General features: G+C 43.8%; 1 protein-coding gene across 2 annotated transcripts in view; it reads left to right on the plus strand.

The window, feature by feature from the left end:
- The first annotated feature begins 4,404 nt into the window (after positions 1 to 4,404).
- Positions 4,405 to 13,764, plus strand: part of mtg1 (mitochondrial ribosome-associated GTPase 1) — a 42,425-nt gene continuing 33,065 nt past the window's right edge. The window contains exons 1-4 of one of the 2 annotated variants that reach the window (XM_073025682.1): positions 4,405 to 4,587; positions 7,040 to 7,104; positions 10,118 to 10,222; positions 13,135 to 13,221. In XM_073025682.1, the coding sequence (XP_072881783.1) occupies positions 4,488 to 4,587; positions 7,040 to 7,104; positions 10,118 to 10,222; positions 13,135 to 13,221 (357 nt within the window). In that variant the 5' untranslated portion in view covers positions 4,405 to 4,487. Of the gene's footprint in view, positions 4,588 to 4,675; positions 4,816 to 7,039; positions 7,105 to 10,117; positions 10,223 to 13,134; positions 13,222 to 13,764 lie in introns of those variants that run through there. The other variant, XM_073025683.1, reaches the window with a different exon arrangement.

The raw sequence follows: 13,764 nt of genomic DNA on the forward strand, positions 1-13,764 counted from the left end.
TCTGTTTTGTGTATTTTACTGAGCACTTGTTTAGATATGATTAAATTTTGAAACTTATTTGGCATATACCCCCATCATTGCAAAGTGCTTTGAGAGACTGGTTCTATCACATCTGAAATCCTGTCTGCCCACTACCCTGGACCCCCATCAATTTGCCTATCGCACCAACAGGTCAACAGAGGACACCATCTCCACGGCACTTCATTCTGCCCTGACCCACCTGGACAGCCCCAACTCTTACATCAGAATGCTGTTTATTGACTTTAGTTCGGCATTCAATACTGTGACCCCCTCCAAGCTGATCGCCAAACTTCGCCAGCTGGGTATCAGCTCATCCCTGTGCAATTGGACCTTGGAGTTTCTGACTAACAGACTCCAATCTGTTAAGTTAGACAACCTCTCACCCTGACAACGGCATGCCTCAAGGCTGTGCTGAGCCCTCGTCTGTACTCCCTTTTCACCTATGACTCAGTTCCTGTACATGGTTCTAATGCGACAGCCTACAGGGATGAGGTCCAGCAACTGGCCGCATGGTGTGTTGACAACAACCTGGCCCTTAACACCCAGAAGACCAAGGAGATCATTGTGGACTTCAGGCATGCTAGGAGCCACACTCATGTCCCCATCTACATCAAAGGAACTGTAGTAGAGCATGTATCAAACTTCAAATTCCTTGGTGTCCACATTTCCGAGGATCTCACCTGGTCCCTGAACACCTCCATCCTGATCAAAAAGGCGCAACAGTGCCTTTATTTCCTGCGGAGCATCAAGCAAGCTCACCTCTGTCCCAGGATACTGACGGACTTTTACCGCTGTACCATCGAGAGCATACTCACCAACTGCATCTCAGTGTGGTATGCCAATTGTCCTGTATTGGACAGCAAAGCACTCCAGCGTGTGGCGAATCTGCCCAGTGGATTATCGGCACCCAATTGCCCACCATTGAGAACATCTACCATAAACGCTGCCTGGGCAGGGCGAAAAGCATTATGAAGGATGCATCTCACCCTAACCATAAACTTTTTATTCTTCTCCCATCCAGTAGGTGCTAAAGGAGCCTCCGCTTCCACACCAGCAGGCACAGGAAGAGCTTCTTCCCTGAGGCTGTGACCCTGCTGAAACTCACATCACAGCGCTAAACAGTATTGCACCCATATTGTACTGTCTCAGTAGTTTTATATTTGTGTGCTGTAGCTCTTACTTTTATTTGCAGTTATTTTGTAAATAACACTTCTTTGCATTTCTGGTTAGATGCTAACTGCATTTCATTGGCTTTGTATCTGTACTCAGCACAATGACAAAGTTGAATCTAATCTAATAATTAGTCATGGAGCACTACAACCCAAACAGGCCCTTCAGCCCATCTAGTCTGTACTAAACTACAGTATTATCTGTCTAATCCCATCGGCCTGCACCCGGACCATAGCCCTCCCATCTATGTACTTATCCAAGTTTGTATTAAATGTTGAAATCAAACCCATATCCACCACTTCCACTGGCAGCCTGTTTCATACTCTCACCGCCCTCTGAGTGAAGGGGTTTCCCTTCATGTTCCCCTAAAAAAGATGAGCCAAGGGGCCTGTTGCTTTGCAATACTGTTCTATGATTCTTTAAGTATTCCTTCCCCCCCCGCCACCATTCTTCTAAACTCCAGTGAGTACAGGCCCAGAGCCATCCAACTCAACTCGTATGTTGACTCTTTCATTGCAGGATCATTCTCATAAACTCTGGACCCTTTCCAGTGCCAACAGATAGGAGGCCCAAAACTGCACATATTATTCAAAATGTGGTCTGACCAATGCCATATAAAACCTCAGTGTTACATCCTTGCTCTTGTATTCTTGAAATGAATGCTAACAATGGATTTGCCTTCCCCACCACTGACTCAACCTGCAAGTTGACCTTTAGGAAATCCTGCACGAGGTCTCCCAAATCCCTTTGCACCTCTGATTTCAGAATTTGCTTTCCATTTAGAAGGAGTCATACAACACAGAAACAGGCTCTTCGGTCCATGTCAAGATTCCCATGTAAACCAGTTCCATTTGCCTGAATGTAAACCATATCCTTATACCCCTTTCCTATTCATGTACAGTACCTGTCCAAACACCTTTAAATATTAAGTACATGCTTCAACCACTTCCTCTGACAGATCATTCAATGTACTGAGAACCCTCTGAGTGAAAAAAAATGCCCCGTCATGTTCCTATTAAATCTTTCCCCTATTATCCTAAATTTGTGCCCTCTACCCCTCAATTCGCCAACCAGCGGAGAAAAAACTGTGTGCACTTACCCTTGTGATTTTTATACATAGGAAGTGGATGAGTTCTTTAATGACTATTTTGCATTGGTCTTCATCATGGAGAGTAATGTGAATGATGCCGAGATTATGCTGAATTCTAGGGCATGTTGATATTAAGAAAGAGGTATTGCCTGACTTGATAAAGATTAAGTGAATAAATCACGGGACCTGATGGATTACATTCTAGGATGCCTAAGAGATTGCTGTGGCCTTGACAGAGGCCATTGTATCATCTTTAACCATGGATAAGGTGTTAATGTTGTTCACCAAATGAGAAAATCTGCAGATGCTGGAAGTCAAAGTAACACACACAAAATGTCGGAGGAACTCAGCAGGTCAGGCAGCATCTATGGAAAAGAATAAATAGTCAATGTTTTGGGCTGAGACCCTTCTCCAGGACTCATGTTGTCCTTTTGTTTAAGAAGATCAACAAGAACAAAGCAGGAAGTTGTAAGCCAGTGAGGTTTGGGTGATGGAAGTAGATCATATTTTGATGGAAGTAGGATCATATTTTGAGACAGGCACATAAACAGTAAATAGAGGGATGCAGATCATGTAGAGCATGGTAGGGTTAGTGTAAAGAAAGATTACCTTTATTTGTCACATGTACATTGAAACATACAGGAGGTGGAGGGGAGATACATCTCTCCCAAAGGATGTGTAAGGTGCTCCTTCCCTCTGCTGGCCTGCAGACCACCCTTGAGCAAGGTGTAGCATCTGCTTAGCCCCTTATCAGGGTCACGTGAACCACGTGCGAGCAGGTGGTGGATGGTCGTATTAGCAGCTGTTGTGTATCATGTCCCGGTTACGCAACACAATCTCTGAAGAGTATTGATAATGCCTGGGGACACCCGTCTTTTGAAAGGCTCTTTGGTGGTATTGTTCCAGGGCTTTCGGGTGTCTGCTATAGGTGGTCCATGATTCGGCTCCATATAGGAAGGATGACTGCTCTATAGAACCAAAAGTTTTGTTTGGATCTGTAGGTTGTGGTCTTCAAAGATTCTTTTCTTTAACCTTGCATAGGTTGCACTGGCACTATTCGGGCAGTGGTTGCTCTCTGAGTCAATGTCGAATTTTGAGGAGAGAATGCTGCCAAGGTAGGGAAGTAGTCAACATTTTCAAGGGTGATATTGTCAACTTTTATGAAAGGCTGGATAAATGGCTGGTTGGGCGGACACCAATATAGGGCCTGGGTCTTTTTTTGCATTCAGAACAAGACCCAGGAGTATCTATGCCCTGGCAAAGGCATTCAGGATACATTGGAGGTCTCCTTAAGGGGGTATTGGAATTGCATTGGCATCCACATACTGATGTCCATGATAGTGGTGGTGTGACCTCGTTCTTGGCCTTGAACCTGTTGGTGTTGAAAAGCCTGCTGTCCATTCCATACTTGATTGGGATTCCCTGTGGCGGGTCTTGGCCAAAGAGGTAAAGGAGAGCAACAGTAAAGATGGCAAATAGGGTGGGAACAATGATACAGTTGTTGGACACCAGTGAAGGGTTGTGATTCACCACCACTATTGCTGAGTGATGTGGCTGAATATCTGCCAGGACAGATAGTATATGCAAGAGAGTTTATCAGTCTACTGCATCGTGTCTTTGCAGATCTATGAAAGCCAAGTACAAGGGTGGCTTTTGTTCATGTCATTTCTCCTGTAATTGGCGTGGTGTGAAGATCATGGGCGGAAGTCACACTGGCTCACCTCGCTACAACCCTGTCTTGTAAATAATACGCAGGTTAAAATGTTGACACAACATCGCGGCAAAACGGCTGTAACATTTTATGACTTTCATCTAATGAAAAAACAATAGAAAGTTTTAAGTTCCTGAGATATACTGCTAACTTTTAAGATGTTTACATTACTAAATTTGGCTCTAGTTGGGATAAAGCATGCCGTGGAAAGCAAATGCTAGTAGCTGCGAAAGCACACCTTTTTTTTGCACTGTTTCTTACACGTGTGTGTGTATTTATCATCATTACAGTCCATTTTTAAAATTAAAAAAGAAATGTGCAATACAGTACACGTTGTGCACTGTTGCAGAAAATGCAGTGATCGGCTGAGCGGCGACCTTACGCTTTTATGGTCGCGGGTGATTTAGAGACGGTCCCCGCTTCGCTGTCAATCAGCGGTTGCGCGGGCAACGGCGGTGGCGGCTCGGAGCCGGAGCTTTGGGATAGTCGGCGGCGATGAGCGGCCGAGCGGCGTGGGCCGCTCTCCAGCTGCGGCAAACTTTCGACCTCGCCAACCGCGACGTGGCGCGCTGGTTCCCGGGTCACATGGCGAAAGGTAGCGGCTGGGCCTGGGGCGAGGTCGGGTGGAAAGCTCGGATCAGGCCCAGATCTCACACGGCCTGGCTCCGATGCTGGTGTTTGCCTCCTCTGTGTCCGCCGATGGTGGAGACTGAGATACCGCCCTGGTGGGAAGCAGTGAACGGGGTTGGGGTGAGGGGGACAACAGGGCAGTGAGAATAAACCGTGAAAGTCAGGCGAGTCGGACAACCCCTGGAAGATAAAGGTGAAGTCAATAGACTTAATGGGCTTAATGAGAGTCGAATGATCATACCTTATATCACATGAAGATAGAACTATCCAGGGTAGGTTAGATTTTGATGAGCAATCTGTTCTGGTAAATCCTCATCACATTATTGAATAGTGGCGATATACAGTGTGGAAACTGACCCTTTGCCCAACTCATCCACGCACACCAAGATGTCTTTACATGCTGGTCCTATTGACCTCCCAATCTTCCCTTGCACCTTTGCTGCCTGCACCGCTCCATCTCTGTTAAGTGTGGCACTCTATTTTGTACTATGTAAGCACAAGAGATTCTGCAGATGCTAAGCAACCCCTTGTCCTCAACTACCACCTCACCAGACTATGTAACAGTTTCTTCCCCAAGCTATCAGACTCCTCAATACCCGAAGCCTGGACTGACACCTTGCCCTACTGCCCTGTTTATTATTTATTGTAATGCCTGCACTGTTTTTGTGCACTTTATGCAGTCCAGTGTTGGTCTGTAGTCCAGTGTAGCTTTCTCTGTTTTTTTTTATTACCTAGTTCAGTCTAGTTTTTTGTACTGTGTCATGTAAAACCATGGTCCTGAAAAACGTCATCTCATTTTTATTATGCACAGTACCAGCAGTTATGGTCGAAATGACAGTAAAAGTTGACTTGACTTGACCAGGGTCCAACATATAATTCTCTGTAACTTCCGCCACCTCCAATGGGATCCCACCACTAAATACATCTTTCCTTCCCCCCCCCCCCCCACTTTCCGCTTTCCACAGGGACTCCCTGTCCTTTTGTCTCCCCCTGCTCCCATCCTTCCCACTGATCTCCCTCCTGGCACTTATCCTTGTAAGCGGAACAAGTGCTACACCTGCCCTTACACTTCCTCCCTCAGCACCGTTCAGGGCCCCAGACAGTCCTTCCAGGTAAGGCGACACTTAACTTGTGAGTCGGCTGGTGTGGTATACTGCGTCCGGTGCTCCCGGTGAATCTATATGTTGGTGAGACTCAACGCAGACTGGGAGACCGTTTCACTGAACACCTACGCCAGAGAAAACAGGATCTCCCAGTGGCCACACATTTTAATTCCACGTCCCATTCCCATTCTGATATGTCAATCCATGGCCTCCTCTACTATCAAGATGAAGCCACACTCAGAGGAACAACACCTTATATTCTGTCTGGGTAGCCTCCAACCTGATAGCATGAACATTGATTTCTCTCATTTCCATTAATGCTCCTCCTCCCCTTCTTACCCCATCCTTCATTTATTTACTTATTATTATTTTCCCTTTTTTTCTCTCTGCTCCTCTTGTAGTTGCTCCTTGCCTGCTCTCCGTCTCCCTCTGGTGCTCTCCTCCCCCTTTTGTTCTCCCTAGGCCTCTCATCCCATGATTCTTTCCCTTCTCCAGCTGTGTATCCCTTTTGCCAATCAAGTTTCCAGCTCTTAGCTTCACTTCTCCCCCTCCGGTCTTCTATCATTTCGGATCAACCCCTCCCCCTCCAACTTTCAAATCTTTTACTATCTTTTCTTTCAGTTAGTCCTGACAAAGGGTCTCAGCCAGAAACGTCGACAGCGCTTCTCCTATAGATGCTGCCTGGCCTGCTGTGTTCCACCAGCATTTTGTGTGTGTTGCTTGAATTTCCAGCATCTGCAGGTTCCCTCGTGTTCAGCCTAGAGTATGTGGGCTTAATCCAGAGTCATAAATGGAAATGTTAGTCAAATCTCATCATCAAATGTGCCTTCACAGCAGCTACTTAGATAAGTGTCAGACAGTTTAAGTGTGTGGGATAATTGCTGTTGATTGCAGTGATCTCTGGAGTTAGTTGAGAGTGTTTGAGATGACCCATTCTTCTTTTTCACTCTGAACCAGTGTTGGGAGTTAAGTTTCCACGTTTCTTCTGCTACAATGAATGCGGAAAATCACGTAGTTGCGAAATTCACACACCTGTCATTAGAAAGGCATCTAATGGGCATGTACTTGGATAGGAAAGACATGGGGAGCGTGTGCCTAATGCAGGTAAAGGGATCCTAGTAGACAAACATCACAATCAGTGCGAAGGACCTATGATTTTTTTATGATTCTGTCTAAGAAATGTTTTTTTTACCATGTAACTGAGTTCATGAATTTTAATTAATTTCTATAGATAATTGGGATGTGGGTACCTTTTTTTATGTGACAAAACCTTGCTTGGTATGCTGAAGGTTGATTCTATTGTGTTTTATCCAGGCCTGAAAAAGATGCAAGCCAGTATGAAAAAAGTGGATTGTATAATTGAAGTTCATGATGCACGGATATCCTTTTAAGAATGTAGCCCTTCAAACGGTTTAACCCAAAAACCCAAAAGCTGTGGCCCACAATGCTGTGCCGAACATGTACTTACTTTAGAAATTACCTAGGGTTACCCATAGCCCTCTATTTTTCTAAACTTCATGTACCTATCCAGTAGTCTCCAAAATACCCTATCGTATCTGCCTCCACCACCGTCACCGGCAGCCCAACAAAAGTTCAAGCGTAGAAGGTTGAGGGGGGGCTTGATAGAGGTATTTAAAATTATGAGGGGGATAGTTAGAGTTGACGTGGATAGGCCTTTTCCATTGAGAGTAAGGGAGATTCAAACAAGAGGACATGAGTTGAGAGTTAAGGGGCAAAAGTTTAGGGGTAACACGAGGGGGAACTTCTTTACTCAGAGAGTGGTAGCTGTGTGGAACGAGCTTCCAGTAGAAGTGGTAGAGGCAGGGTCGGTATTGTCATTTAAAGTAAAATCGGATAGGTACATGGACAGGAAAGGAATGGAGGGTTATGGGCTGAGTGCAGGTAAGTGGGACTAGGTGAGAGTAAGCGTTCGGCACTGACTAGAAGGGCTGAGATGGCCTGTTTCCGTGCTGTAATGGTTATATGGTTACTAGGAAACTTAGGCATCTGGAGAATTAGATATGAGTAATTCAAATTCAGGTTTATCATCATTCAACCATACATATGTATCCCGCCAAATGACACAATGTACCCCCAGACCAATGTGCATATAACTCACACACAACACATAATGTAATATAGAAACATAGAAAAACTACAGCACAATACAGGCCCTTCGACCCACAATTCTGTGCCGAACGTGTACTTACTTTAGAAATTACCTAGGGTTACACATAGCCCTCTATTTTTCTAAGCTCCATGTACCTATCCAGGAGTCTCCTAAAAAACCCTATTGTATCTGCCTCCACCACCGTCACCGGCAGCCCATTCCACGCACTCACCACTCTCTGCGTAAAAAAAACTTACCCAACATCTCTTCCGTACCTACTTCCAAGCACCTTAAATCTGTGCCCTCTTGTGATAGCCATTTCAGCCCTGGGAAAAAGCCTCTGACTATCCACATGATCAACGCTTCTCATCATCTTATACACCTCTATCAGGTCATCCGTCATCCTCTGTTGCTCCAAGGAGTAAAGGCCAATTTCACTCAACCTATTCTCGTAAGGCATACTCCCCAATCCAGGCAACGTCCTTCTAAACACAAACATGAGGAAATCTGCAGATGCTGGAAATTCAAGCAACACACACAAAATGCTGGTGGAATGCAGCAGGCCAGGGAGCATCTATAGGAAGAAGTACAGTCAACGTTTCAGGCCGAGACCCTTCGTCAGGACTAACTGAAAGGCAGTTAGTCCTGACGAAGGGTCTCGGCCCGAAATGTCGACTGTACTTCTTCCTATAGATGCTGCCTGGCCTGTTGCGATCCACTAGCATTTTGTGTGTTTTGTTTGAACACCCTTCTAAATCACATCTGCACCCTTTCTATATTTTCCACATCCTTCGTGTAGTGAGGTGACCAGAACGGAACACGGTATTCCAAATGGGGTCTGATCATGGTCCTATATAGCTGTAACATTACCTCTCGGCTCCTAAACTCAATCCCATAGTTGATGAAGGCCAATACACCATATGCCTTCTTAACCACACAGTCAACCTGCACAACGGCTTTGAGTGTACTATGGACTCAGACCCCAAGAACCCTCTGATCCTCCATGCTGCCAAGAGTCTTACCATTAATACTATATTCTATCATCATATTTGACCTACTAAAATGAATCACCTCACAGTTATCTGGGTTGAACTCCATCTGCTACTTCTCAGCCCAATTTTGCCTATCCATGTCCGCTGTAACCTCTGACAGCCCTGCACACTATCCACAACACCCCCAGCCTTTGTGTCATCAGCAAATTTACTAGCCCGTTCCTCTACTTTCCCATCAGGTCGTTTACAAAAATCACGAAGAGAAGGGGTCCCAGAACAGATCCCTGATGCAAACCACTGGTCACCTACCTCCATGCAAAATATGACCCATCTACAACCACTCTTTGCCTTCTGTGGGCAAGCCAATTCTGGATCCACAAAGCAAGGTCCCCTTGGATCCCATACCTCCTAACTTCCTCAATAAGCCATGCATGGGGGTACCTTAACAAATGCCTTGCTGCAATCCATACACACTACATCTACTGTTCTTCCTTCATCAGCGTGTTTAGTCATATCCTCAAAAAAATCAATCAGGTTTGTAAGGCAGGACCTGACTTTGTCAAAGCCATGTTGACTATTCCAAATCATATTATGCCTCTCCAAATGTTCATAAATCCTGCCTCTCAGGATCTTTTCCATCAACTTACTAACCATTGACCCTCACCATCCAGGACATGCCCTCTTCTCATTACTGCCATCAGAGGGGTGGGGGGGGGTACTGGAGCCTAAAGACCCACACTCAATGTTTAGGAACAGCTTGTTCCCCTCCATCAGATTTCTGAATGGTCCATGAACTCATGTACACTACCTCACTATTTTGCTCTCTTTTTGCACTACTTACTTATTAAATTTGTTATTGTAACATCATAATAGTGCAAAAAGTGAGTAAAATAATGCAGTAGTATTCATAAATTTTAATAGTTCCTCCGTAGCTATAAATGGCACAGTAGTTCAGTCATTAGCATAGTGCTTTATCACGTCAGCAAACATGATTGGGGTTCAATCCCGGTACTCTGCTCTCCTCCCGCATTCCAAAGGAATACAGGTTAGGGTTAATGAGTTATAGGCGTGTTATGTTGTTGCTGGAATCATGGTGACACTTGTGGGCTGCTCCCAGTACATCCTAGGACTATGTTGGTTATTGATACAAAACATAGAATACTACAACACAAGTACAATATTGAAAGTCTACAATATTGACCCAAAATTTTAACAAATGATACATTTCACAGTATGTGGCAAATAAAACTAATTTTATAAAAATCTGTAATCCTTAACCTCCGTTAGTACATTCCTTTATCTGGACGCAATCCTATATTTAAGGAGACCATGAATGTTAGACCACATCTACTAGTGCTGAACAAAATGGACATAGCTGATCTAACAGATAAACAGGTCTGTATAGTAGCACACCGAGCAGTAAACAGCTCTGTAGCTGCATGTTATTTCCCAGTAATTGTATTTCTAAGGGGGAGTCAAATTTAAGAGCAGTTCATTGTGAATTATCTCCAACTTTCCCTTTCTCCCTGCAGTTTATGCCCAGAGCAATAATGCCTTAACTGGTCTACTTGCTGGAATTTAGAAGAATGAGGGGGAATCATTCTTCTAAATCATATATGTCAAACTCAAGGCCCGCGGGCCAAATCCGGCCCGCGGTGGAATTATCTTTAGCCCGCGAGATAATATCTAATTACTATTAAAGCTGGCCCCAGTAATCGAAGCGCCTATGGCATATGATATGGCTAATGCTGAGTTTATTCAGGTACCAGGTTTTCAGGGTTTTTAGTGTTTATTCGGCAGTCTTCTTCATAAGAAACGGAATTTGTAAAGTGAAACATTTTGTAGTTATAGCAAAGACTGAGACACATGAGAGCAGGCTGAAAAAACGGAGGCAACGAAAGCTGCGTTCGCATGCGTCCGACTGATCCGGCCCGCATGAAGCTGCATTTTGCTCAATCCGGCCCGTGACCTAAAATGAGTTTGACACCCCTGTAAAATGATTCGATATTTGAATTCTGAAAAGTCTAGATAGAGTGGACATGGAGAGGATGGTTCCTATTGTGGGTGAGTCTAGGACCAGAGGGCACAGCCTCAAAATAGAAGGATATTCCTTCAGAACAGAGTTGAAGAGGATTTTCTTTAGCCATGGTATCATGGGAATTCATTGCCACAGACCAAGTTATTGGGTATATTTAATGCAGATCTTGATAGGTTCTTGATTAGTAAGGCTGTCAAAAGTTGTGGGGAGAACGCAGGAAAATGGGGATGAGAGGGACAATAAATCAGGAGTGGCAGACTGGATTAAATAGACTGAATGGCCTATTTCTGCTCCTGATGAAGGGTCTTGGCCGAAACGTTGACTGTTTACTCTTCAATAGATGCTGCTTGACCTGCTGAGTTCCTCCAGCATTTTGTGTGTGTTGTGTTGCTTGGATTTCCAGCATCTGCAGATTTTCTTGTAGTTGTGCTCCTGTGTCTTTATGATGTTACAGACATTCATCTGCAGACAATGAAAATTCTACTCCATCAACCAGCAAGTAACATGCTACTCTATGATGCTATGCCCTGATAGTGCTTATGTACTACATTTTTCTTGTTTCTACTGGCATTTCATGACATAAGTGCTGTCTTCACATTATGAGAAGAATGCCAAAAGGTTGTCAGTGTATCAAGAACTGCTTATCTAATCATCAGGGTCACCTTAACCTTGCTGTGGTACAGTTGCCCCACAAGCTAATTTCTGCAGTACTGTCAATACAGAAATTTTCTGTACTTTGAGTCTTCTTGGTCATTGTTCTATATGGAAAGGAATAGCATGGGTAATGAGTTTTAGACAGATAGTTTCTTGGATATTTTGGACATTGAATTGTATAATATTAACTATTCTTGTACTGTACCATAAATGCTAAAAAGCTACTCTTCTGGATTCTCAAATCAATGTAAGAGTGGGACTCAAGTTTTTCTTTCTCAAATAAATATTTATTAAAAATAACTAGATTTGTAGAATACAGTCGGCCCTCTTTATCCGCAAGGGATTGGTTCTGGGACCCCTCGCGGATACCAGAATTCGTGGATGCTCAAGTCCCTTATTCAACCTGTCTCAATGCGGTGGATCTAGGACCCAGCGGAACCCCAGACCTTATTTAACCTGTTTCAGTGCGGTGGACATTAGGACCCGGCGGCAGAGATCTGAATCCTCAGTGTTTCTGTTTGCGAAAATAATCACAAACACGATTGAAAATAAAGTGGAAATAATAAAGCGATTGGAAAGAGGTGAAACGCCATCAGTCATTGGAAAAGCGTTAGGCTACGTCGGTCAACGATCGGAACAATTTTAAAGGATAAAGTGAGAAAGGCTCTGCCCCAATGAAAGCTACAATTATTACTAAGCAACACAATGGTTTAATTTTTGGGGTTTGGGGTTTTTGATCCACATCAACCAGGCACATGGAAAGCACACTCGGGAACGGTCTGTCCCGAGTCCCGAGAACTTCCGTTCCCGAGCCCGGTGCTGAAACATATGTTCTTAAGTGTTTTATATGCATAGAAAGGTAAAACATATACTAAGACAAACGTTTGACTAACTGACGCTAAATAATACTGGATGTACCTGTTCCGACTTACTTAGTAAGAGAACTTCTGATTTTTTTCTATCCCGATCCATGATAACCCACACACATCCTCCCGTATACTTTAAATCATCTCTAGATTACTTATAATACCTAATACAATGTAAATGCTATATAAAATGGTTGTTATATTGCATTGTTTAGGGAATAATGACAAGAAAACAAAGTCTGTACATGCTCGAACAACAAGTGCTGTTTTCACAATTCGCGGTTGGTTGAATTCGCGGATAAAGAGGGCCGACTGTACATTTCAAATATCTGGCCACCATTACGTCCTTCAAAGCTGAATTCTAGAAACATAATTTCTTAGGCCTTTGGTCCATTTGGTCCGTGCTGAACTATTAATTTGCCCACTCCTGTTGACTTGCACCTGGACCACAGCCCTCCATCCCCCTCCCACCCATGTACTTAAACAAATTTCTCTCAAATGTTGAAATCGAACTGGCATCCACTGCTTCACTGGCAGCTCATTCCACACTCTCCACCACCCTCTGAGTGAAGAGGTTCCCCCTCATGTTCTCCTTAAGCAATTTATCTTTCACCTTTAACCCATGACCTGGAGTTCTAGTCTCACCCAACCTCTGGGGGAGAAGATGAATTGAGTCATAGTAATTAAGTAGTCAATTATTTTTTAAAAGAGTTTGTCAGTAGGACCTAATATTTTTGTTTATTCTTCAGCGAATTCTGAAGCAATTGGAAGAACAAGGAGTCCAAAATGTCCTCTTCACAAACTGCTTACAGGACAGGGATGTACACATAAAACAAGTGAGTTCTTCAACTGAATTTGAATTGACTTAAATTCAATTGACTCCATCAGGAGTTTCCCATTAATGGTATATGTGGAGCTGTTTAGGATATTCACCCAATTGTGTGCAGATTTAAAGTGATGTCAATCAGTCAGAATCGGGTTATCACTGACATAAGTATGTCGTGAAATTTCTTGTTTTGTTTTCAGCAATACATTAAAAAACTATTAAGTTATAATAATAAATATCAAGAAAAAAATAATGCAAAATGGTGATGACAGAGGGGAAAAAACTATTCCTAAAATGTTGAGTGTCCTGTAGTCTCCTGTACCACCTCCCTAATGTAGTATTGCAAAGAGAGTATGTCCTAGATGGTGAGGGTCCTTAATGGTGGATGAAACCTTCTTGAGGCATCACCTTTTGGAGCTGTTCTTGTTGCTTGGGAGGCTAGTACCCATGATGGAACTGACTGAGTTTACAACCTTCTGCAGCTTTTTCTGATCCTGTACCTTGGTGTCTCCATATTGGACAGTGATGCGCCCAGTCAGAACAGTACAACTGT

The sequence above is a fragment of the Hemitrygon akajei genome, chromosome 21, assembly GCF_048418815.1.
Source record: "Hemitrygon akajei chromosome 21, sHemAka1.3, whole genome shotgun sequence".
In the NCBI taxonomy this organism is placed as follows: domain Eukaryota; kingdom Metazoa; phylum Chordata; class Chondrichthyes; order Myliobatiformes; family Dasyatidae; genus Hemitrygon; species Hemitrygon akajei.